This window comes from Pseudorca crassidens, chromosome 7, assembly GCF_039906515.1.
Source record: "Pseudorca crassidens isolate mPseCra1 chromosome 7, mPseCra1.hap1, whole genome shotgun sequence".
NCBI lineage: Eukaryota > Metazoa > Chordata > Mammalia > Artiodactyla > Delphinidae > Pseudorca > Pseudorca crassidens.
This window is the reverse complement of record NC_090302.1, coordinates 115,679,860-115,705,487: the sequence shown is the minus strand read 5'-3', so window position 1 is coordinate 115,705,487 and position 25,628 is coordinate 115,679,860. Positions and strand designations below refer to the sequence as shown.

Genomic DNA, 25,628 nt, shown 5'->3' with positions numbered 1-25,628 from the left:
TCTCAAGCCAAACAGTTTGAATTTGCTGCCCTAAACTGAAATGCAGGAACAGAGCGCACAATTTCCCGGTAGCTGAAGTATGCATTCTTTCAGAACATGTAACTTTAAAACATTTCTGCTCCTTTAGGGTAATACCACCCTCCATGTCCCATGGTCCATACTTCCTCCTGTATGACTGCTTGTACGACGTTCATGTGACCTGTTGATAACATATGGCCATCAACCCCACCACCTGCTTTAAGATATTTGGTTTACAAGGAGCAGAAACTCTCAAGTTCCCAAATGGGTGGATTGTTTTAAGGACACACAGGAAGTGTCTAGGAGACAGGCATGTTGCCTGAAGCCATGGAAAGAATCCAGGACAGAGCAGAGCCCCTGGGGGCTGGAGCCCAGGCAGGTCTGGAGGCCAGGGTAGCAGATGTGCACATCTCACCCTGATGCTCCACGAGGGACACGGACAACTCGTTTCCCTGGGTCCTACATCTCCTCTTCACTCAACAGGTGAACTCTCTGTCTCCAATCTCACTGAGCCTGTCGTCTCCTAAGTTTGGTTGCCATTCTCACCTTCCATCATCAGCTTGCACTGTAATTGGTAAATTCCTTCAATTTCCCCAATTCAAGAGAAAGAAAACACGTTTGCCCCAGCTCATCTTTTTTACACAAGGCCACCACTTAAAAATCTCTGGCCATGTCTTTAGTTTCCCCACCCTCCCCACCCCGTCTATTCTCCATAGATCCATGGATGTCAATTTCTATATCACGAAATTGGTCTTGTAACTTCTTTTCATAAACGTTTTTCGATGATTTCCCCAGAGATTCTGCGGTAACTCCAAACTGCTCGACATGGCATGTTGGAGCCTCCCAGTCTGGCCTCGATCCTTCTCCTGTTCTCACCAGCTCACGCTCTGCTCATCAACTGCTCTCCTTCTCCACGCTTTCCCTCCATCCCAAGCCTGCCTGCCTCCTCTTCAATTACCAAGCCGGGTTCTTGGATGCTTTAATCCACAGAAATTGATAAGAGGCCAGACCACAAATTCAGGCAAAGCCTTACTGGGACTTGTGCTCTAGTCCGAGGGAGCAAAAACAAGTACTCCTAGAGCTCAGCAATGAATTTGGTAAACTTGCAGGATATAAAATTAATACACAGAAATCTCTTGCATTTCTACATACTAACAACGAAAGATCAGAAAGAGAAATTAAGGAAACAATCTGATTTACTGTCACATCAAAAAGAATAAAATACCTAGAAATAAACCTACCTAAGGAGGCAAAAGACCTGTACTCCGAAAACTGTAAGACCCTGATGAAAGAAATCAAAGATGACACAAACAGATGGAAAGAGATACCATGTTCTTGGATTGGAATAATCAACATTGTTAAAATGACTCTACTACCCAAGACAATCTACAGATTCAATGCAATCCCTATCAAATTACCAATGACGTTTCTCACAGAAATAGAACAAAAAATTTTAAAATTTGTATGGAAACACAGAAGACCCCAAATAGCCAAAGCAATCTTGAGAAAGAAAAACGGAGCTGGAGGAATCAGGCAGTCTCTTCCCATTCTCTGGGAAGACTGGACAGCTAAAAGTAAAAGAATGAAACTAGAACATTCTCTAACACCACACACAAAAATAAACTCAAAATGGATCAAAGACCTAAATGTAAGACTGGATACTATAAAACTCTTTGAGGAAAACATGGGTAGAACACTCTTTGATGTAAATCGCAGCAATATCTTTTTGGATCCGCCTCCTAGAGTAATAAAAACAAAAATAAACAATGGGGCCTAAAATTAACCTTAAAAGCTTTTTCACAGCAAAGGAAACCATAGACAAAACGAAAAGACAACCCATAGAATGGGAGAAAGTATTTGCAAACAAGGCAACCGACAAGGGATTAACCTCCAAAATATACTAAAACCTCATGCAGCTCAATATCACAAAAACAAACAACCCAATCAAAAAATGGGCAGAAGAGCTAAATAGATGTTTCTCCAAAGAAGACATACAGATGGCCAAGAAGTACATGGAAAGCTGCTCAACGTCACTAATCATTAGAGAAATGCAAATCGAAACTACAATGAGGTATCACCGCACACCAGTCAGAATGGCCACCATCAAAAAGTCTACAAACAATAAATGCTGGAGAGGGTATGGGTAAAAGGAAACCCTCCTATACTGTTGGTGGGAATGTAAATTGGTGCAGCCACTATGGAGAACAGTTTGGAGGTTCCTTAAAATCTAAAAATAGAGCTACCATATGACCCAGCAATCCCACTCGGGCATATACGCAGACAAAACTATAATTCAAAAACATACATGCACTCCAATGTTCACTGCAGCACTGTTTACAATAGCTAAGTCATAGAAGCAACCTAAGTGTAGGAATGGATAAAGAAGATGTGGTACATATTTACGATGGAATATTACTCAGCCATAAAAAAGAATGAAACAATGCCATTTGCAGCAACGTGGATGGACCTAGAGATGATCATACTAAGTGAAGTCAGACAAAACCAAATATCATGATATCACTTATATGTGGAATCTAAAAAAATGATAGAAATGGACTTATTTACAAGACAAAAACAGACTTACAGACTTAGAAAACAAACTTATGGTTACCAAAGGGGAAAGGTAGGGGGGAGGGATAAATTAGGAGTTTGGGATTAACATATACACTCTACTATACTCTCTCTCTCTCTATATATATATATATACACACACTGTTTTACTATATAAAACAGTATATATATATACTGTTTTACTATATAAAACAGATAATCAACAAGGACCTACTGTATAATACAGGGAACTTCACTCAATATTCTGTAATAAACTAGGAAAAGAATTTGAAAAAGAATAGATATATGTATAACTGAATCACTTTGCTGTACACCTGAAACTAACACAACATTGTAAATCAAATATAATCCAATATAAAATAAAAATTTAAAAAAAAACAGCTTCACTAAAAGACCACCATATTTGTTACTTGAAATTCATTTGCTAAACCTCTATATAGCATTTGATTTTTTTTGTCTTTTTCCAACCAATCCACAAGTTACATTTTGTGATTTCTATACATCTGTTATACAGATAAGGTTATTCTGTCACTCTTCAAAAAATGCAGCTGCTATAGAAATTTAGCTAAATATGTTAAGTATAATACCACAAAAATGGGCTTAAAAATACCACCGTCAACAAAGGAAATGATGTACTTTGCAATGCTATGACAAAATGAAAACAATTAAAACAATCTGACGAAAAAATATTTTTAAACGTATCTAATAAAACAATATGCAAGATGTCAAGAGCTCTGACTTTGAAACTCAAAATTAAAAAAGAACTTTTCTAGCTAGTTTGTGATGTATGCTTTTTAAAAATCAAGAAACAGATTAAGAATCCTGCACGCTACCATCTATACCCCAGAAAATCATTAAGGAACAGTTTAATTTGGTTGCAAGATTCTTTATTTTGTAAACTATACATAAACAGTAAAAAAGAAAATGCATTTTACCTTAAATATTACATAAAGTTAACATTAAAGATTTTTTTCTTAGTGTATATAAATCAAATGGAAAGAATCCAACAACTTTATTTCAGTGGATTGTATATACTGGGAAACCAGCTGACCCACTGTTTAAATGGTGACACCAGTGTGTAACACCCAACAGGTTTTTCCACTTTCATTATGGGCACAAAACCATAGGTCTGATATCCTTAAAAGCGATGGTGTACCAGAAGGGCTACATGATTAATTAACATGCTAACTTAAATACAACAATTAAAGTAAGTTTTGTTGCAGTTAAATCTTAAATGCTACTCCACACAATAATCATAAACAAGTCCACATGGTAACTATGTAACAGTAGAAAAAAGAAAGAAAGTATTCTATTTTCTTCATTCCAGCAGCAGTACCGGGACTGGTATTAATTCGTGATTAGGTGTGCCTATCTATGCCTAATGTCCTATGTGGGGATGCATGCTGAAACCTTTCTATTTCTATTTTGCAAGGCACCATACAGTATGTTCTCTAAGTTTCGACACTAGTAACAAAAATGGCATAATTCTTAGATTAAATGCAAATATTTATCTACCATAGGAAATAAAATAAGAATGAAGATTTTTAAGTTTGATATTGGGGCAAATGACAAACTTTTTGTAAAAATATGGTTTAAAAGAATCTTTCCCTTTGTCTTTCTACTTTAAGTTCTGCACCCTAAGTTGCTGGTCAGAAAGATAAAGAAACCTAGAAAGATAAAGAAATCATGCTGGTTAAGATTATCAAACAAATCAACATAAGACTGCTGTCTAAATTAAAATAAAAATTAGAAAGGACAACTATGTTTTTAACTTTCAAAATCCACGGTTTTTCCCTACTGGCCATTTTGTAAGATATCTGGTCACATCCAGAATAACTTCAGAACTAAAAACATCACTAAAACTTCATAAGTAAAAACACACAAACATGGTGGAGGTCTCCAGGATGGTGACTTCGTTCTTCTCACTTTGTGCTATTCCCTCACTCACCTCTATATCCCTCCAGCTCTGGGAAGAGTCTACTTGGAAACTGCAATTAAGGTCATGCATATTTTTATAAAATCCTTAGGATCCAGGTCACTAGTATGTTATTGTAGATTCAACTTAGAATTTCTCCCAGAAAAATATCACATATGACCTCAAGCACTGGTTGTTTTGTTTGTGGCAGACTCACAGAGATCAGTAGCTCTTCATAATTTTCTCTTGTCTGGCTAGACTCCATATGTGTTCTCTTTTTCATATAAAAACTCAAAGTAAATGATACTTCTCTAAACATAAAGTTCTATGACTTTAGTTGCAATATTTGAAATAATTATACAAAATATAAGTGAGTTTTAGAATCATTTTGTTTCGGGGCAGGAAGGTACTCCTCAGTAGGGGATCACTTGGTAAATAAAAGAAACATAGAATTTGTTGCTCTCAGCTCTCATCCATCAGATGTATCCATCCTGGTCACCACCATCATCATCATCCCCTTCATCCTCATCATCATCTTCAATCTCATCTTCATCGTTCATAATGTCATCTTCATCGTCATCAGCAGCCCATTCACGGAAATCTCCACTTGCAAAATCTCCAGAGATCTCAAAATCAATAGCTTAGGAAAAAAGTAAACATTAATGTTATGTGACTGAGTGGTAGGATAATTTCTGAGGGTCAGAAAATTCTGATGAAAATTTAGGAAATTAATAAACTGAGTCACTTTGCTGTATACCTGAAACTAACACAACATTATTAATCACCTATACTCCAAGAACAAAAAAATTTTTAAAAGATAAATAAAATTTTAATTTGCTCTTTAGCTTTCTTAACAAAAATAAGGTAAAATCCATTCTTTCTCATTTGTTAAAATATACAGTGCTAAAAAGCGGAATTGTTGCTGAGGTCTGATATGTACGATTTCCAGTTCAGTAATATTGAGCTCAGCCCAGGTTTTATAAAGTCCATGTCAAACTTTGAATTTTACGAAGAATTGAGAACTTCTTCTCTTAGTGTGTAGGCAAAATAGTTGCCCCTCAAAGACGTTCACTTGCTCATGGCTGAAACCTGTGACTGTGTGACCTTACATGGTAAAGGGGCTCAGGAGATGTGATTAAATCACGGGCCTGGAGCTGACAGGTTACTGTGGGTAACTGGGGTGGGCCCAGGTGATCACCTGCATCCTTAAAATCAAAGAACTGTTTCCAGATGAAGTCAGAGGGCGGTGTGATTACAGAAGAACAGTCAGAAGCTGGGCCAAGGAACGCGAGTGGTCTTGGGAGAGGACAGGGCCAGGAAACACTGTCCTCGGGAGGGAGCCTCAGAAGAACCAGCCCTGAAGACACCCTGACCTTAGCCTGGAGAAGCCCATGCTGGACATCTGATGTTCAGAAGTGCAAGATCACACATGTGTGTGGGTTAAGCCACTAACTTTGAGGGATTTTGTTGCAATAGCAACAGAAAACTAACACAGCCAGTAGGTATTTTAAAAAATGTTTAGAAATTTATAATGACTATGGAGGCAATAATGCACACATATCTCAGAATGTAATCATTTCCCAACTCCCCTAGTACCAGTGTGTTTATTTTCTACCCTTTCTAATATTTTGGTCTAATAATTCTTTGGTAGCTAATTATAGCAAATCCTATTAATGTCCTCCAGTGCTTATCAACTGATTGATTTCACAATACAACACACTGAAGTTCGTATCTTTTGTGAAGAAAATGTTATTTGTACTCTTCTACTTCTTGTATTTTCTTAATAATTTCAACATGCCGAGAAAACTCACAAGTCACATTCCCAAAACCATTTCCCTGTCACCTATTGAATTCATCTCCATATAATTATTATTTATAAAATAAACATCTGAAATTCTTTATCCATCACGGATACCTGAAATAACTGATAGTGCAACTCATTCAAACTATGTGTTACAAAGCTGTGTTCTCCACGTGTAACAAGTATGTAATGTAGCTATTGAGTACTGTACTCCATCGTACGGAATCTGAAAACACTGGCCGAAAACCAAAACCAAGCTATTAAAAGTGTTGTGGAATAAATAAATGCAGAACAGGCATTTAAGCATTAAACGCGATTGCTTTTATATACCGTTTACCATTTATCTATTTCTAAACAATCACAGTGTATCAGTTTAAAAATTGCATAAAGGAGAAAGCTAAACATTTTCTGAAATACAAGACTGACCAAGTACTTTGTTTACATTTTGGTCATTTGTATTAGTTGAAACATAATCCATTAATTCCGTCTGTGTGTGTGTGTGTGTGTGTGTACAGCTAAGTGGCTTTTGTAGTGAAAACTCTCCACAGTACAAACAGAAATACTCACTTGAAACCTACATTCTGAAAAAATATTTCATGAAAGACAAAAGACATCACACTTAAAACTTTACAATGTGTGTGTTATGCTCAACTTAACTGTAATATTATTTTTTTAGGTTTATATGTAAAATGCATGCTCAGAAAAAGAACTAGAATATTAATTATAATTACCCTTCAAACAATTAAAACTATATTTTCTCACCCAAACATAAGGAAACATGCTCACACAGCTGCAATTTATGGACCTTTACTTTAAAAAGGTTACTTTTTCTTTCATTGGTCCTCCCATGTTCTCCCTGAGTGACCTTCTCCAAAGGCACACAGATGGGAGGGTGCTGTGTGGTGACACGGCACCCACCAGGGCCCGGTGACCGGGCCCAGGATGGATGACACAGTCTGCCTTACCCGAGAGGAACACGGAAGGCATGCGACATCCTTCCCGTACTTGGAGGAGTAAAAGCGGCCCACCTTTCATTATTCTTCCTTAAAATATCTAAGTTATGCAGTTCTACTTGTTAGTTATACAACTTTTTCTAACATGCTAGGAGTGAGCCTTCCTGTGCCCCCCGGCCCAGTACACTCTGTAGGGTTTGCATAGAGGTGGGCAGAGAATGCGACTCTCCAGCACTTATCCTGCGGGGGAGAAATCGTGGCACGCGCGGCCCTCCTCCTTACCACAGTCTGCTGCACCGCGCCTCCTGGACCCCACGACTTCCCTTCCGTATCGGTCCACACACCAGCACTGCCCAGCGCTGCCGTGGCACTGCGTCGGCTTGTAGTAACCATCTGCGTCACACTGGGGGACGTACTGTCCTGTGAGACACGCACATGTGGTAGGAACAAGGGTCACCAACCATGCACTGACTCACTCAAGACACACACATACGAGCTCCGGCTCCAGGCTACGAGCTACGGTGCAGGTAGAACAAAGCAGGCGCTGTCATAGTGAACCTCTTGCATTTCTTCTGTTGAGCAAATTTACTGTCTTGTCTTTTTAATCACTCTGCAGAGGGGGCTGTTTCCAGATGTACAATATACGGAATGAGAGCTGATGAACGCCATGCATGGTAAGTCACCCAGACCGCTCAGCAGGGCATATGAGACCCTTCACCGTCTCATCACTGCCAATTTTTGACTTTCATCTCCCCAAATTTTCATTCATGTATCCTCAGCTCTTTCCACATCAAGCTGTTTTCTACAAATGCAGTCCTGCTTCATCTCTCTATGCATCTTCTCCTCACCTGGAATCCCTCTCCTTCCCTCCCTCTTGCAACGTAAAACTTGACTGAAATGTGACCCCCTTCTCTTAGGCTGGAGGGTTTCTGATATATTTCTTCCATCGTGTATGTCTCTCAGTGCATGCACTCACCACTACTCTGTGGTATCCTCTGTATTGGGAACTTTCGCTTCTCTTGATTTTGATCGCTATACGAACAACTCACACTCAGTCTAGCGGGAAGCTAGACACTTAGTTTCTTAATATAATATCTAACATGTACCTGGCACACTGCTAGTGATAAGTGTGCAATAATAATTGAGAGGTGAATTCACATTCTTCAATAAACACTCCCACGCTACAGTGTAAGCTTTAGGAGATTAGACGATTTTCTTGTCTTTCCTGACCAACTGTCTGCTCAGTGACCAGATACACTATAGTTACTTGGTGAAAGAAAAAAGGAAAAACAATGACTAATAAACAGATAAAACATGAAACTGTTCCATTTAGTCCTGCAACAATATGCGATCATTATTTAACCCTTTAAAAAAGTTTCAAAATTCTGATATATAAATAATCAATTTAGTTTGAAAATTATAATTCATTTGAAGGATTTGAACTTCTGGTCTTCGAGTGAGGTGGACCGGATATCACCAATATGGGAAACTCGAGAACACCTTCTGTGGATATATAGCAGGAAAGATAAGGAAGATTTTCAATATTATTATCTCTACCTCTTAAAAAATACCATAATTTGACATACTTGACATAAAAATGTTAAGATGGACAGTTAGTGTGGCCATTTAATTTGTTGTCTCCGCCAGTACACCTTGGAAACAGAAGAGCATTATTAGGAATTAGCCTAGAAATGCAGACACCAAGACAGCTTGCAGCCTGGATGCATCGCACCTGCTACCGCATAACAGTGGACAGACTGTCAGGGAAGGACGCTTTCCTACCCATTTCAGAAGGAATATTGAAGGGTCAGTGCTCTCTAGTAATGACTTTCATTTTTATTACGTAAGATGAATAAAGATGACTCCTCTCAATTGGGCTCTAAATATGTTTTCATTTTATGTAACATCAAATAATCAAAGCCTGGATGTTAATAGCTTTTTGTCACTAATAGACCTTGACCAAGTCGAAGATATTTTCCCGTTGAATGTCAAAGGCTTTTCCCAGTGCACATGAATGAACTTCGATTTGTAGAAAAAAACAAACCCAGGTACCAAGGTAACGTTTCCACCTGTGCGCTGGAAAGGTGCATCTTGTAACAGAGTTAAAAGAAATGTGATACATTGTAGCTTTTATCTAATGATGTGGCTTCACATCTAAAATGCTGTATTAAAAAATTTAGTCTATTTATTTTGAACTGTGAATTTTCAAGTAATATGAAAAATCTTCTCATATAAACATACAATATTGTAATTACAAAGACAGCATATCATAATACAGATTAATCAGACCTAAAACCATAAAACTGTGTGCCACTAAATACACAAGAGCATTAACATACATGAAAAACAACAAGTGCTGCATATGTGGTGTTCTACGCTGTATGCTAAAATAGAAAAAAGGACATGTGTGGACAAACTTGTGAAATCCACATAAAGTGTGAGGCTTAATTAATAGGATTATAGCAATGTTAATTTCTTAGATTTGATAAATATATGATAGTTAATCTATACATGGTAAGATGGTAACTTTAGATGAAGCTGGGTGAAAGATACATGGAAACTCTACTGTACTTATAAAATTTCTGAATCTAAAATTATCCCAAAGAGTGTATTGAAAAATTGTATGTTGACAAAAATAAAGAAAATAATCATATGTAATAGTTTAACAATCAGTTAATAGCCAAGCATTCTAATATTTCAAGGCTTTGGGTGAAATTTGGAATTATCTATGTATCTGTTTATCATCTAATACATACATTTACTTAGTAAAAGTAAGTTTATAAAAAGTGCTGATGAGAAACTAAAAAATCTGTTCCAATTTTCCTGAGGAACTCAGCCCATGCTTTTAACCATCTCTCTCTCCCTCCCTCTCTCTTCCCCTCTCTCTACATACATACATACCATCAATTTGTGAACTGTCAACCACAGAATTAGAACCGAAGTTTCTGCTGCTTTACCTTTAGCATTGTTTAAATTTCTTTTTTACTTAATAACTTTCAAAATGACCATTATATTAGGGTAATAAAACAGACATCATACCTTTCAATAGGTAAGATAATAAAAGTAAGGCTAATGACTTTCAAAAACGTCATAAATTTTGTTGCCGAAATTTAGTGAGGTCCCCATTTGTTGGATAAATATTGATTTTGTGCTGCTGTTTCCTGAGGGTTATTTATGTAAGCAGTAAAGGTGTCAGAGAGTGATCCACAACTCACCGAGGAGCTTCTTCACCCCGAGCCGCTTCTGAATACTGCCGAGCTCTGTCTGGCAAGGTGGGTCTGCAACGGCATTAATGTCACCTCAATGGTTATAGGTAAACAAAGAGGGGGTGATTTTTATGTTACCAAACCTTAGTTAGATTTACAAGGCTTTAGAAGACACGTTACATATCAACTGCTTTACTTATGGAGACACACACAAGTAGATACGTATACATGTATATACACACACATCCATCTACACCTACCTCTATGCCTACACCTACCTCTGTACCTACAGTACATCTGCACCATCATGTACATCTACATGTATGTCATCTACATCTACATCATCTACATCGACATCCACACCTATATCTACATCATCTACATCTGCACCTACATCTACATCATCTACATCTACATCCACAACTGCATCTACATCATCTACATATACATCTGTATCTACATCTACATCATCTACATCTACACCTACATCATCTGCATCTGCACCTACATCTACACCTATATCATCTACATCGACATCTGCACCTACATCTATATCATCTACATCTATACCTACATCTACATCATCTACATCTACATCATCTACATCTGTACCTACATCTACATCTACATCATCTACATCTGCACCTACATCTATATCATCTACATCTATACCTACATCTACATCATCTACATCTACATCATCTACATCTGTACCTACACCTACATCAACTACGTCTACATCTACACCTACATCTATATCATCTACATCTGCACCTACAACTAAATCATTTACATCTACATTTATGTCTACTTCTCTATAGAGAGGCTTTTCTACTTATTGTTTGATTATCTTAATTTCCTCAGAATGACAGAATTGGATGAAAGAAAGGAGAATGGTATAAAATACGTATAGGATGGAAAATGGTTCTTTTCATTGACTTTTAAAAGGTCAATCAACTCTTCAATGTAAATACAACTAACAGGTTGCTTCCCAAACTAACTGATTTTGTTTTCCCTCATTTAAAACAGTTTCTACGATCAAGAGAAACAGCTTCACATTGAAACATAATCTAGGAAAACGTGAATGCTTCCAAGTTATTCAGAGACACTGTTATAAATTTTGATACTGAATAACACTGACAGGCTTCAGTCTTTTCAGTTTAACCAACATGTTTGCAGTATATACCCAATATGGAAACAGGATGTAATATACAATAATTTCTGAGAAGCCATCTTTAAAAATAATAAACTTAGAACATTAAACCAATTTGGAAATAAGTATATGCCTATTTTTCAAACTCTTTAAAACCACTTAGAAGGAGATTAGTTTCAGAGAAGTACAAAATTCTAAATAGACATAATATAGTTTGGCTTATTATATTTAATTATATATTTTCTAATATATATACATATTCTTATCTGAAAACAGTTCAATGTACTTTAGACTCTTATTGTAAAAACTGGCTGTTAATACTTGCTATATAAAAACTGTACCACAAACTACTGAAACAGCAAAACAATAAACTAGTACTTGCTCCACTACAACTTTTTTAGTGAAAAGGCAAGATATAATTCAAATAATTTAAGAATTTTTTACCAAACCAAGCTCACAATATGCAATTATTAAATTTGCATGTAAGCAGCAGAGTGGAAAGAGACCATGAGACAAACAACTTAGTATGTATTTTACAGTTTAATATGTCAGGCCAACAATGCTTTTCCTGGAGGAATCAAAAATGTGAAGAAAAAGTAATTTGCTTGAAAAACCTGATTACCTTATTGTTCTACTTCACGCTGATACTGGCTCAACTGACCCCTTTGTTTTTTCTAATAATTTGTGAGTCTTATATTATTAACAGAATAGGAATGAAGTTGCATAATATGGGCTTATAGAGTAGACGTAACATTTACTGTCCTCCAAATATGACATTTAAAACCAAGAGGAAAGATTCTAGCTGAAGTTTCAATACTACATTGAAAGCAACTCTTCTCACTGCTATGGGACAGTTATTGTAAGTAGAAGCGATATTTCTCCTATCTTCCTGTGGGATCGCCCGAAATCAGGCACGTCTGAGTCTGACTCTCCCTGAATAAACCTGGGGCAGCCACAAACTGTGTGTAGGGGAACCTGCCAGATTTCGAGAGAAGTCATGACAGATTGGGCTGTTCCACTATATACAGTACTGGACTGAGAATATCTATCCTGTGCTCTGTCTGGCCTTTGACTCAGGTACACTCGGAGGGCGTGACTGAGATTTCGCCTGTCATTAAACTCTTGCAAATAACTGATGTAGATGAAAGGGCAGTGAGGTGGCAAAGTGCGTGAAGGTTTGGACACGATTAGGCACAAGTTTACACACAAGATTTATTTCCCCCAATCTAATGGTGATTTGACTTTATGGAAAATTCTGATTTTACATGCTTAAAATTGTATGAAAATCATGAGTTATAAAATAGAGGCTTTAATGTAATCATTAAATTTACAAGTAGTTATTCCCAACAGTAGTTTTAAAAAATAAGAAAAAAAAAGAATTAAAATCTTTTACTAGTTAATTTCAAAATGCTGTTTTTTAAAAAATTAACATTGTTCATTGTTTTGCATTCTGAATTTAAAACCTCAAAGCCTTATATTGGAACCATTCACACATTATCTATATTATGAATGGATAATTGTCAACGCAATGATAACAATGCATTTTTATTTTCCCACACAATTTTGAACTGAATAAAATGTCACTGGGAAAAATAAATAAGGAAATATCTCTATGTTTACAACAGTAATATACAAAGGTGTTCTTTCTATCCTCACAACTAGTTATTTCTAGGGAGTATATTTCTATTAGCTGTCAAATATAGAGATACAAGGTGATGTCAAAACTGCTAAAAAGGTAGACATTGCAGAGGTGTGTGCGTGACCCAGTGGGTGTCACACACACCTGCAGGCGGTGCCACCTCCCTGCAGGGAGGGCACCCGGACCAGCTCAGCCTCTTTCTCAGGAGGCCTCTGCCCAATCCCTGTCCTTCATGGAGTCTCTCACAGAATGGATATACTTAAATAACTTTATCAGGTTTACTTCGTGCAAGTTTCAAATATTCATAATACCAAAGGACAACATTGCCTGTATTTAATATCTTTCATTAAATTAAAGAAACACATCCTTTGTAGAACTAATGCAGATGACGCCCGTTCTGACATTTCCTCCTGTGGCTGGAAGGCATAAATGACCTCGAAAGATGCGAATGTTCTCACTGTCGTCCCATCGGGTGTATCACTGGCCGGGGTCCTGCCCTGAACGGGATTTGCCAGCAAGCTGCCTAGGGGCGTCTCTCAGCATTTTATGTATGAGGACTTCGCAAAGTCTGAATGTAAAGGTAAAGGAGATGCAAACTACTATCAATATATACAGGATGGATAAACAACAAGGTCCTACCGTAGAGCACAGGGAACTACATTCAATATCCCGAGATAAACCATAATGGAAAAGAAAATGAAAAGAATACACATCTATATCTACATATATCTATAACTGAGTCACTTTGCTGTACAGTGGAAATCAACACAACATTGTGAATCAACTAGACTTCAATAAAATTAAAAAAAAATAAGAGGTACAGCTGCTGGAGAAAGAAGTTTCAGATCCCCGTCCCCTGTGCTCATTCTGTAACATGAAGGACTTTAAGATCACTAAGCATCGTCCTCAGCTGTGGACGAGATTGTTACATTCTCACAGGGCTATATGAGGGATAAATGATTTTATGTGCCCGAAAGATGACATGGCCCTGAATAAATGTTAATTTACTTTCTCTTTCCTGGATCTTACACAACAGGACTTTAACTGAAACAGCAACTAATAAATTGAGGTACTTTTTTGAGTAGGGGCTTAAAATATATTTTATGAAAGTAAGTTATTAACACCTAAGGTAACAAAAATCCAAAATTAGTATTTTTCCTACTTATTCTTTTATAAGTAATTAGAATGAAATCACACAAACCACCATCATATCCATTTTGTGTTGCTTAATTGTCATGATTTCAGAAAATCAGTCATAGAAACAGATATGCATTTTAACTAATTACAAGCTTTTTTTAGGTTACAATTTTTTTCCCTTGGAAAACTACAAGTATTTCACTTGCCTGAAATTTTATATTCTCAACCTCATTTATTAAACTTTTGAAATTAAGCTTAATTTATTTTTGAAAGGTATTTTTTTAAAAACAACACTATTACTTTACTTTTCAGATATTTTCCAACAACCATACAACTATAGTCCTGATTGCAGTTTTAAGTCAACCTGGATTAATAACACCCCATTATACATTATTCTCTCCTCCTCTCTCTCTATATGTACACACATACACACACACATACATATATTACTCTAATTATAATAAACTTAAGAATTTGTTGTTTTTATTGAATAAACAGGAAAAACACATTCTTTATAAGGTGAAACATTTGAAAAAATGTTTTTAATGTTTATTCTTTTCCATGAAATTACTTAATGAGCTAACTCCATAGTCAGTTACCCTGATAGAGCTTTTGTAATATTTTCTAGCATATTAATGAATGGAATTAGCTAAACCCTCCTAAGCATTTGGGAAGTTGTATAATCGTTTACCAGGTACTAAATTATCTCTACTGTGTATTAAATGATCTCAGAGGATGTCTTCATGTGACTACGAAGATTTTGATACTTTGGAAGTAAGTATCAAGAATAATAAATGAAAAGTATATCAAGCAGAATCTTTTGGGGACCTTTCATCAGTTCTACGAATATTACTGCAAAATCTAGGAATGTTTTAAGGTAAAAATATTTAGTTCTGCAGTAGAAACATTCAGAGTTATTCAGAATATTTTAAAATGTTCATGTATAAACACTTGGACATGCTATCATAATAATCAAAGAAAAATTAAAATAACATTTGTCATCATAACAAAAGACCACGTCTCTTTATGGTAGTTTACCTGGATTTACTTTTTTATTCTGTAAATCAGCAGTCCCCAAACTTTTTGGCACCAGGGACCAGTTCCATGGAAGACAATTTGTCCACAGATGGTGGGGGGGAATGGTTCAGGCGGTAATGGGAGCTATGGGGGGCGGGGGGATGGTTCAGGTGGTAATGTGAGCAGTGGGGAGCGGCTGTAAATACAGATGAAGCTTTGCTCGCTCGCCCACTGCTCACCTCCTGCTGTATGGCTCAGTTCCTAACAGGCCACGGACCAGTACTGGTCTGCAGCCTGGGGCTTGGGGACCCCTGCTGTAAATGATTTAAGGGTATACTAGTCATTAAAACCTGGGCAAAACTTTATAGGGGTATTCAGTCACCTAAAAAGCACATATGCAATAGTGTAAGTCAACAAGTGTGTGTTTGTGTCAGTATGTGAGTCTGTGTTTGTGAGTTTGTGTGTGTCTCTGTGCATGTGTGTATGTGTGTGTATGATTTAGAATATTTTAACAAATCCAATCTACTTTTTAAACTCTGTTTAAAGTGGTTTTTAAACACATTAGTGGTTTAATCTATGCTACAAACCCTGCTGTTGACTCACTGCTAATCAATTTAGGCATAAGCATGTCATCCCTAATCACTGAACTATTACTAATATATGAAAAAGTAATTGTGATAGTAAAATGACTGATATAATGTGCTGGCTTCCATATGAAAACCTGGGAATCATTAACACAGATTAGAGTAGCTTGTTCATTCCGATAGCTGTCAAGGGCTTTAAAAGGCAGTGACAATAGCAGATGTATCATGTTAGACTAATTCCCCATTTGTTTTTCAAAATTAGCATCAAAGTTACACATGTCATTTTTTCTTAGTTTCCCCAAACTTTATCATAATTTGAATGTTTTGGGTCTATTTCCCTTAGACACAATTTTAGTTATCATTTGGTTGATTACATAAGCATGGCTTCAATTTTCCCTTACGTTACCGTTTCCTACTGAAGCAGGACCCATAAAGGACAAGCCTCATCCAACACTTCAGGCTGCCTCGCCTCTCCTGGGGAATCGAGACTCTTTCTTTGCTAGTGCATTTTCATAAAGCTAAGTTATCTAAAAAGTTTGAAAGGCTAAGTCATTTTAAAATCAAAAGTGTAAAAATAACTTTATGGTGAATGCTGTGGTTCATTTGGCTCGTTTAATAAGATCACAAAATAGAACATTAAAACTCCACAGCGCAGTGATAAAAAACCCATTTATTTTACACCATGGGCAAAGCAGATAGCAAATTAATTTAAATGATTACTTTTAATATCTCTGTTCTCATATCTCTGTGTTTCTTGGTGGTTCATAATGGAAACTATAATGAAGTGCATTAATAAAAAGTATTAATTACTATTTTTCATGTCATTTAGCGTGTTTTGCATCCCTGAGTTATACTGTTCAACGTGCTGCTTATTTTCTCTTTTATTAAACACTCTAATTGGAAAACTATTTCTCACAATGAATGGGGTGTCACATACTGGTTTTTTTTTTAATTGAAAAAAATTAAAAAAAAATTTTCCTTGGAGTTGATTTACAACGTTGTGTTAGTTTCAGGTGTACAGCAAGGTGAATCAGTTATACACATGTACATATGTCCTCTCTTTTGTGGATTCTTTTCCCATTTAGGCCATTGCAGAGTACTGAGTAGAGCTCCCTGTGCTGTACAGCAGGTCCCTATCACTTACCTATTTTATACGTAGTGGTGTGTGTATGTCAACCTCAGTCTCCCAATTCCCCCCCAAACCCTTTCTCCCTGGGAGCCAAAAGTTTTGTTTTCTGCACGTGTAACTCTGTCTCTATTTTGTAAATTGAGGACAGGGTACAAATGAGCTTGTCTGTAGTGCATGGCTTTACTGCACGGACAAGATGGCCTTTGGCTCGGTACCTTGTTGCCTCTGGAAGCAGTAGCACCACTCGTTGTTGGAGATGGAGCTGTCCTTGTACGTGTCACAGGAGCTGAAGAAGGCCTCGGCGCACCGCTCGTTCTTATCCAGGTAAATGCTCCCAAGCTCCGACTGGTCCAGGAGCAGGTCATAGTTTGTATCAAGTCTGTTAAACATCCAGCCGAGTGAATCCTTGCAAATTGGCAAAATACTGGTATCAAATCCTAAAGGCAAAGATGGAAAGATATTAGCTAAACATGAAAGTTGCCATCAGCAGCAAGCAAAGTAAAGAAGTGTCACAGCGGGTTTGTAAGAACAAATCTGACTCCATGTTAGATCTGTTTCTTTTTCATTAACCTTTGTATTCTATTGCTTTTGCTACAGTTAAGAATGTTGCCTACAGCCTAACATACACAGGATAGCCCAGTTCTCAAGGCTCTGACCTTTAAGGGGGTAACGTTTTTCCATTCATATAGAGATAAAAAGTTGCCCAACAGAGAATAACATTTGTCTTGTTGGAGGTTTACAGGAACATCGTGACCTGACCTGTGTGGACAGATGCAAGAACAAGGATTCTGACACCATGAAGTTCGCAACAACCAGCCACGCCCCTCCCTCATCTGCCTTTAAAAATGCTTTGCTGAAACACTTCTGGCAGTTTGGGTTTTTTGGGCATGAGCCACCCATCTACTTGCTTGGTCCTGCAATAAACTTTTCTCTGCTCCAAAATCTGACGTTTCGATTTGTTTGGTCTCACTGTGCGTCACACATACGAACGTGCAATCAGGTTCCTTACGGCACCTACTCAACAGTCAGAACTCGGGCTTACATCCACCTTGAGTAACTGGTGTCAGAGTGAAGTGGGGTAGTAATATACACCTCTCAGGATAGCTGTGAGAGTTAACTAACCAGAATATAAGGCGTCTAGTACTAATCAGTCATTCATTCAGTGGCAGTTACTACTGTAATTATATATTACTTACTATTCTTTTTGTTGTTCAGGCTTTTTCTGAATAAACAGGCTAGACACATGCCTTGCTAGGTGGATATAGCTGTAACTGAATAATAATACCCTACTCATAAAGAAATACAATTCATTTTTTATTCAAAGAAATGAAAATGCCCTTTGAACAAAAGTATAATTAACACATAATAAATAATAACTTCAATAACGCTCTGTATCTTGGTACAACCGTGGTGACCATGATAGTTCACAAGTAATATCCGGAGCAAGAAGAACCAGCAGGTACTTTACACACTGCTCTGTCTTCTGCTACCCACAAGGCAACTTTTTAAGCACACAGCCACTACAGTTAGGCAGCAGGGTGCACTCGCAGCAGATGCGCATCAGAGCCACACACCATCGAAGTGTGGGTTACCCGGGTCAGCTGCTGACCTCGTGAAGGCCCGGTGTCCTAAAAAGCAGCAGATGCAACGTCAGCGTGTGAAGCGTAACTGAGAAATCTGCTTTCAACCCTACTTTTCTGTCAGGTTTAAGCTACCTTGAACGCGGGTTTTGTCACCCGGTTTTTGTTTCATTTGCTGCTTTTCATGCATTGCAAGTGAAAAATACAATACTCGCGTCACTGGTATGGAAGAGAGGGTGTGTTTGGAGATGATGGCTTTCTGAAGACCGAGCATCAGAAAGACTGAACCTTCAACGGCAGGGGCTGAGGAGCCATTGAACCCTCTACGAGCGGAAACCCTCTCGGGGGTAGTGATGTGTATGTTCTAATAGTTACGTGCACTATCTTGATAATTTTAGTCTGTTAAAATTCGAGATGCAAGAATAAGTGCAGATATAGATATTGAAGGTTTCCTGTTCAAATCCTATCTAGCATTTTAAGGATACTTAGGATTAAAAATGAAACAGGACTTAAACAATTCATAATTTCACCACCTTTTCAGGGTTTATTTTACTAATAAATTCAGAGCATATTTAGTGCTTTCTACCTGTGCATCACTGTCCCGCAATGGGGGCCAAAGGTAAAGTGGTATTGTGACACTTTCATAAAAGCAGAGAGACAGAAATTCAGTGGTTTTCTCACTGTTTGTATTTTTCTTTGTAAAATTGTTTGTAGAGCCAAACAGAATTCTCCCAAACAAACAGACAGAGAGCAAACATGAACTGCTCAATTCCTATTGACTTTCCAGGTCTTGACGCTGGCTCTGAGAATGCAGGGTTCAAACATACAGACAAGACCCCATTCTCTTAGAGTTTACTTTGAAAACCAGCCTGGTTTGAGATATTGGTTGAAACTGCCTCTTACCACCCAAAGTTGTCAAATGCCCAGGGATTACATGAAGAAAGCAACTGCAGAAAAAGATATACTAAAGTCTGTAAAACCATTCAAAGAACCTGAGTTCGGGGTGTGAGATTCTGGTGTGCCTTGGACCCCACCCTTCCGTCCCCAGCTCATTTTAGGAGGCAATGGAGAAACTTAACTGCCTTCAGCAAGATCTTTTTAGACCCACCTCCTAGAGTAGTGAAAATAAAAACAAAAATAAACAAATGGGGCCTAATTAAAAGCTTTTATACAGCAAAGGAAACCATAAACAAAATTAAAAGACAAACCAAAGAATGGGAGAAAATATTTGCAAACAATGCAACCGACAAGGGATTAATCTCCAAAAATACAAACAGCTCATGCAGCTCAATATCAAAAAATCAAACAACCCAATCAAAAAATGGGCCGAAGACCTAAATAGACATTTCTCCAAAGAAGACATACAGATGGCCAACAAACACATCAAAAGATGCTCAACATCACTAATTATTAGAGAAATGCAAATCAAAACTACAATTTGATTTGTAGCACCTCACACCAGTCAGAATGGCGATCATCAAAAATTCTACGAACAGTAAATGCTGGAGAGGGTGTGGAGAAAAGGGAACCCTCTTGCACTGTTGGTGGGAATGTAAATTAATACAGCCACTATGGAGAACAGTATGGAGGTTCCTTATAAAACTAAAAATAGAACTATCATGTGACCCAGCATTCCCACTACTGGGCATATACCCTGAGAAAACCATAATTCGAAGAGATACACGCACCCCAATGTTCACAGCAGCACTATTTACAATAGCGGGACATGGAAGCAACCTAAATGTCCATTGACAGATGAATGGATAAAGATGTGGTACATATACACAATGGACTATTACTCAGCCATAAAAACAAATGAAATAGTGCCATTTGAAGACATGTGGATGGACCTAGAGACTGTCATATAGAGTGATGGAAGTCAGAAAGAGAAAAACAAATGTTGTATATTAACGTATATATGTGGAATCTAGAGAAATGGTATAGATGATCTTATTTGTGAAGCAGAAATAGAGACACAGATGTAGAGAACAAACGTATGGATACCACGGGGGAAAAGGGGTGGTGGTAGGATGAATTGGGAGATGGGGATTAAGACATATATACTATTGATACTATGTATAAAATAGATAACCAATAAGAACCTACTGTATAGCACAGGGAACTCTACTCAAGTGCTCTGTGGAGACCTAAATGGGAAGGAAATTCAAAAAAGAGGGGATATATGTATACGTATAGCTGATTCATTCTGCCGTATAGCAGAAACTAACACAGCATTGTAAAGTAACTATACTCCAATAAAAGTTAATTAAAAAAGAGAAGGAAACTTACCTGCCTTTATGAACAAAAGGTCTTGGAAGAGGAAGAAGGACACTGGGAGTTAGTGATGCGAGTTTATCCCATCCCCCCACCTACTTCTGAAGGGAGGGGTCATCTGGCGAGCCTCCCAGAGCTCTGCACGGGGTGGGGGGTGGGGGGGGCTGCAAGAGCATCCCGTAAATGCACCAGTCTGCAAGGACAGGGAGAGTCTGACCCCCGGGGGAAGGCGTGCTTATCTGCTTTTTGATGAGTCCTGTTGCTGCCAAAGTGGGAAAGGCAGCTGGAGTACAGCGGCAGGGACGGCTCTGGGTCAAGCAGAGCCTGGAGGCTCACTCTGGGTGCTGGGATGCTGAGGTGGATGGGATACAGGGCACCCCAGAGGAGGTGAGCAGAAGCCAGTGGCTGGGGATCAACAAGAGAGCTCCCTGTTGGGAGGAGTGACGGAGGACCAGCGCAGAGACCACAGAGCAAGCGTACCCTGTCCTCAGCACAGTGAGGCTGCAGTGCTGATGTGATCGGACTTTGTTTTATTGGGTGGGCCCCACAGTGCCTTCGGTTTCTCACGTAAAAATAAAAGACACAGTTTTCATTTTCACCAAGAACTTTATGGAACAGCATATTCACCCTTTTGCTCCATTACTTTCTGCCATTTTGCAGGCAACTTGATAATTCCATCTTCCCCAAACGTTTTATCTTTTTGAGCAAAGAACTATTCCAGGTGCCTTTTACAGTCTTCCAGGGAATTGAAAATTTCTCCATTAAGAGAATTTTGTAAAGATTGAAATAAATGGCAATCCGAAGGTGCGAGGTCTGGTGAATACGGCAGGTGAATCAGAACTTCCCAGCCAAGCTGGAACAGTTTCTGCCTTATCAAAAAGTTTCTGGTTATCAAAAAACATGCGGTCTTGTATTATCCTGATGGAAGATTATGTGTTTTCTGTTGATTAATTCTGGACGCTTTTTGCTGAGTGCTGCTTTCAGTTGGTCTAATTAGGAGCAGTAATTGTTGGAATTATTCATCTGGTTTTCTGGAAGGAGCTCGTGATAGAGGACTCCCTTCCAATCCCACCATATACACACGTCACCTTCTTTGGATGAAGACCGGCCTTTGGTGTGGTTGGTGGTGGTTCATTTCACTTGCCACATGATCTCTTCATTGTTGTATAGTATCCATTTTTCATTGCCTGTCACAACTGGTTTTAAACATGGAACATTTTCATTACGTTTCAGTAGAGAATCGCATGCAGAAATACAGTCAAAAAGGTTTTTCTCTCTTAACTTAGGTGGAACCCAAATGTCAAAGCAAATTCACATAACCAAGCTGGTGCAAATGATTTTCAACACTTGATTTAGATATTTTGAGTACGTCAGCTGTCTCCTGCGTGGTATAACACTGATTGTTCTCAATGTCTCGATTTGATCGCTGTCAACTTCAACTGGTCTGCCTGACCGTGGAGCATCGCCCAGTGAGAAATCTCCAGCACGAAACTTCGCAAACCACTTTTGACACGTTCGATCAGTCACAGCACGTTCTCCATACACTGCAAAAATCTTTTTGTGCGTTTCATCTTTACCTTTCTTGAAATAATAAAGCATAATATGCCGAAAATGTTGCTTTTTTTCCTTCTGTCTTCAATATTAAAATGGCTACACAAAAACACACCAATTTTGATGTCTTTTTTTATATGTACGCTGATATGACAGCTGTCACATACAAACTAACAAAATTGTTTCAAATGAAGTTAAAGACAGCTAAGTGCTACTAGAGCCATCTTATGGAGAAAACCGAACGAAACTTTTGGCCAACCCAATAGAAGGAAAACAGCCTCTGCACAGGATTAGATGGGAACTGGGCCGGAAGCTGGGAGACCAGCAGGAAGTAACCATCACAGCCCTCGTGGGAGATTTTTTGGGTGGTTTGTAGCACATCTTCACTCGAGCTTCTTTTGAACAATCATCAGTCTTAAAATATGTTTTAAAATGACCTCTGCCCAGCTTTTATGACGTGCCAGCCAACATCCTTGTCAGTTTTAATGCCTTGTTATTTTTCTCAGTATAGGGTGAAAGAAAAGTGGTCTTAACCATTCAGTGGTTTTTGTAGCTCTACTTTGAGGAGAGCTTGTCTACAAATCAGATCTCAACATGAAAGAATGTTTCTGAAAATATGACATGCATAGATACTTAACAAACCTTAGACACAACAGGACCAAGAGTTTATCCTTTATGTTACAAAGAAACGGACTTCTTATAGATTACATGCCTGGTAAATGATCGATTTGATGACATGTGATGTCTTAGATGGAGAATGTCAGGGAATCTGATTTGGATTCAGGTCACTGGCCTGAGTTCTGCCACTACCTTGTTGTGGTTAAGTTATTTAATGTATCAAGGCTGTAATGTCCACATTGAGACAATGTGGGGGTTTTTAAAGTATGATCGCCATGTTACCCTGGAGATAAAAAATACAGTGAGTTTACGTTATTTGAATGATATATTTATACACAAAGTTGTGTTACAAGGGTCACTGGAATGATAAGTAACAGAAAAGGACTACAAATAAAATTATTCTGATAGTCTAAACTATTAATAAATGTATACTATTCAGGATGATTCTGTTGATGCTACAAATATAAAATAAAATTAATTTGGAAAAAATTTTAAACTTTTGGAGCCACAGATACTATGTGGTGACTTTGAGCATTCTCGGATATGCTACTGTATGTTTATTATATATAATACAGTACGAATATTATATATGCGTATATATATATATATAGAAAAGAACTCTAGGTCCAGCCAGAAATCTGACTTGGGTCACCAAAGGAAAAACTTTTGCTGTCACCCAATTTCTGAAGTCTACTTTGCCTCATAGAAACATAACCACTCCAGCTTTCGTATGATTAGTATTTCCACTATTTTACTGTCAACTAATTTGCATTTTATATTTAAAATGGGTCTCTGAGAGACAGCATGACAATGAGTCTCACACTTTTTCCAAGTGTGACAATCTCGGCCTTTTTACTGAAGTGTTAAGGCCACATGCATTTAATATTATCAAAATGGTTGTATTTAAAACTTCCATCTTGTTATTATTTGATTTGTCCCTCTATTATTTGTCTTTTCCCGTCTTGTTTTTATTAAACATGTTGCTTTTATTTTTTATGATTCCCACTTAATCTCCACTATCGGTTTAGGCGGCAGGCAAAACCGTGGTCCCTCAAAGATATCCACGTGGACCTATGTGATGCCACATCCAAAAGGGGGTTATGAGTATGGGTGGAATTAAAGTTCCTAATCAGTTGACTTTAAAATTGGGAGCTCATCATGGATTATCTGCACTGACCCAACCTAATCACATAAACCCTTAAAAGTGAAGAACTTTTCCCAGCTGTAGTCAGACAGAAATGACACAGGAAAAAAAAAGGCTTTAAAGACGGAGGAAGGAGGCTGTGAGCCCAGGAACACGGGTGGTCCCTAGGAACTGAGCACAACACAAAGGAAAGGGGGCCCTGGTCCTACAACCACAGGAGCCGAATTCTGACCACCATCCACCGACCAGGGAAATGGATCCTCTCCTGGAGCCTCCGACACCTCGATCTTAGTGTGGTGAGACCTCTGCGTTACACCTTGGACCTACAGAGCTGTGAAACAATGAAAATGTGCTCCTAAACTACAAAGTTTTGAGGTAATGCTACATCAGCAGTAGAAAACTAACGTAGTTTATTCACTATATTTATTTTATTGTTTGGTGGTTGCCCAGGGTTTACAGTATACGTCACTGGCTATCATGTCTACCTTCGAATGATGTCACAGCCTTGACATCCGCTGTAAGGAACTTACCAGAGTGTACTTAGACCCCAATTCCTCCACACTTCCTGCAATTCATCCATTTTAATTCTACATGTTATAAACCCCACGCGCTGTTACAATGTTTGCTCTAAACAACTTAATAGCTTTTCAAGTGATTAAAAATGAGAAAAGAAACCCTTTTAAAGGAAACTTTGTTTTCTATGTATAACACTCTGACACCAAGTGTGTGGGTTTTCCGCCCAGCAGTACTCTATTTTCTGTGGACGGCAGTGAGGGTCCTGCAGCTCAGTTTAGTCCTTACCTCTGTCCTCAGACCCGAGAGCCTATGGGCTGAGCTCCACAAGACGGAGCCCGCCCCACATAACAGCTGCGAGAGGTGGGGACTTGGGTCGACTGGGCTGCAGACGGGGGTTCCCACAACACTCCTCAGGTTCTGTGACTTATTAGAACGGCACAGAACTCCGCGAAAACATTACCTACGTTTGCCAGTTCATTATAAAGGCAATTATAAAAGATAGCAATAGCCCGATGAAGCGGTACCCAGGGCGAGTTCTGGAAGGTTCCCGGGCCGGAGCTTGTGTCCCACGGGGCTGGCGCGTGTCACCCTCTCAGCACGGGGGTGCACCCACCAACCCAGAAGCTCTCTGGACCCTGTGATTGAGGATTTTATGGAGACTCCATCACGGAGGCATGAATGACTATTAACTCCATCTCCTCCCGAGAGGACGGAGCGGGGCTGAAAGCTCCTCCCTCCTAACTGGGGCGTGGTCTTTCTGGGGACCGCCCCCCAACCTGAGGCCATCCAGGAGCCCCAGAGTCGCCCCCTTCCGTAGAAGAC

At 38.5% G+C, this 25,628-nt stretch overlaps 1 protein-coding gene across 4 annotated transcripts in view; it reads right to left on the bottom strand.

The window, feature by feature from the left end:
* Nucleotides 1-3,454: 3,454 nt before the first annotated feature.
* Nucleotides 3,455-25,628, bottom strand: part of SPOCK3 (SPARC (osteonectin), cwcv and kazal like domains proteoglycan 3) — a 430,024-nt gene continuing 407,850 nt past the window's right edge. For all 4 annotated transcript variants that reach the window (XM_067745423.1, XM_067745424.1, XM_067745421.1 and 1 more), the window contains 4 exons: nt 17,339-17,560; nt 10,474-10,536; nt 7,541-7,678; nt 3,455-5,144 (listed from right to left, as the gene is read on the bottom strand). In XM_067745423.1, the coding sequence (XP_067601524.1) occupies nt 4,981-5,144; nt 7,541-7,678; nt 10,474-10,536; nt 17,339-17,560 (587 nt within the window). In that variant the 3' untranslated portion in view covers nt 3,455-4,980. The remainder of the gene's footprint in view (nt 5,145-7,540; nt 7,679-10,473; nt 10,537-17,338; nt 17,561-25,628) is intronic.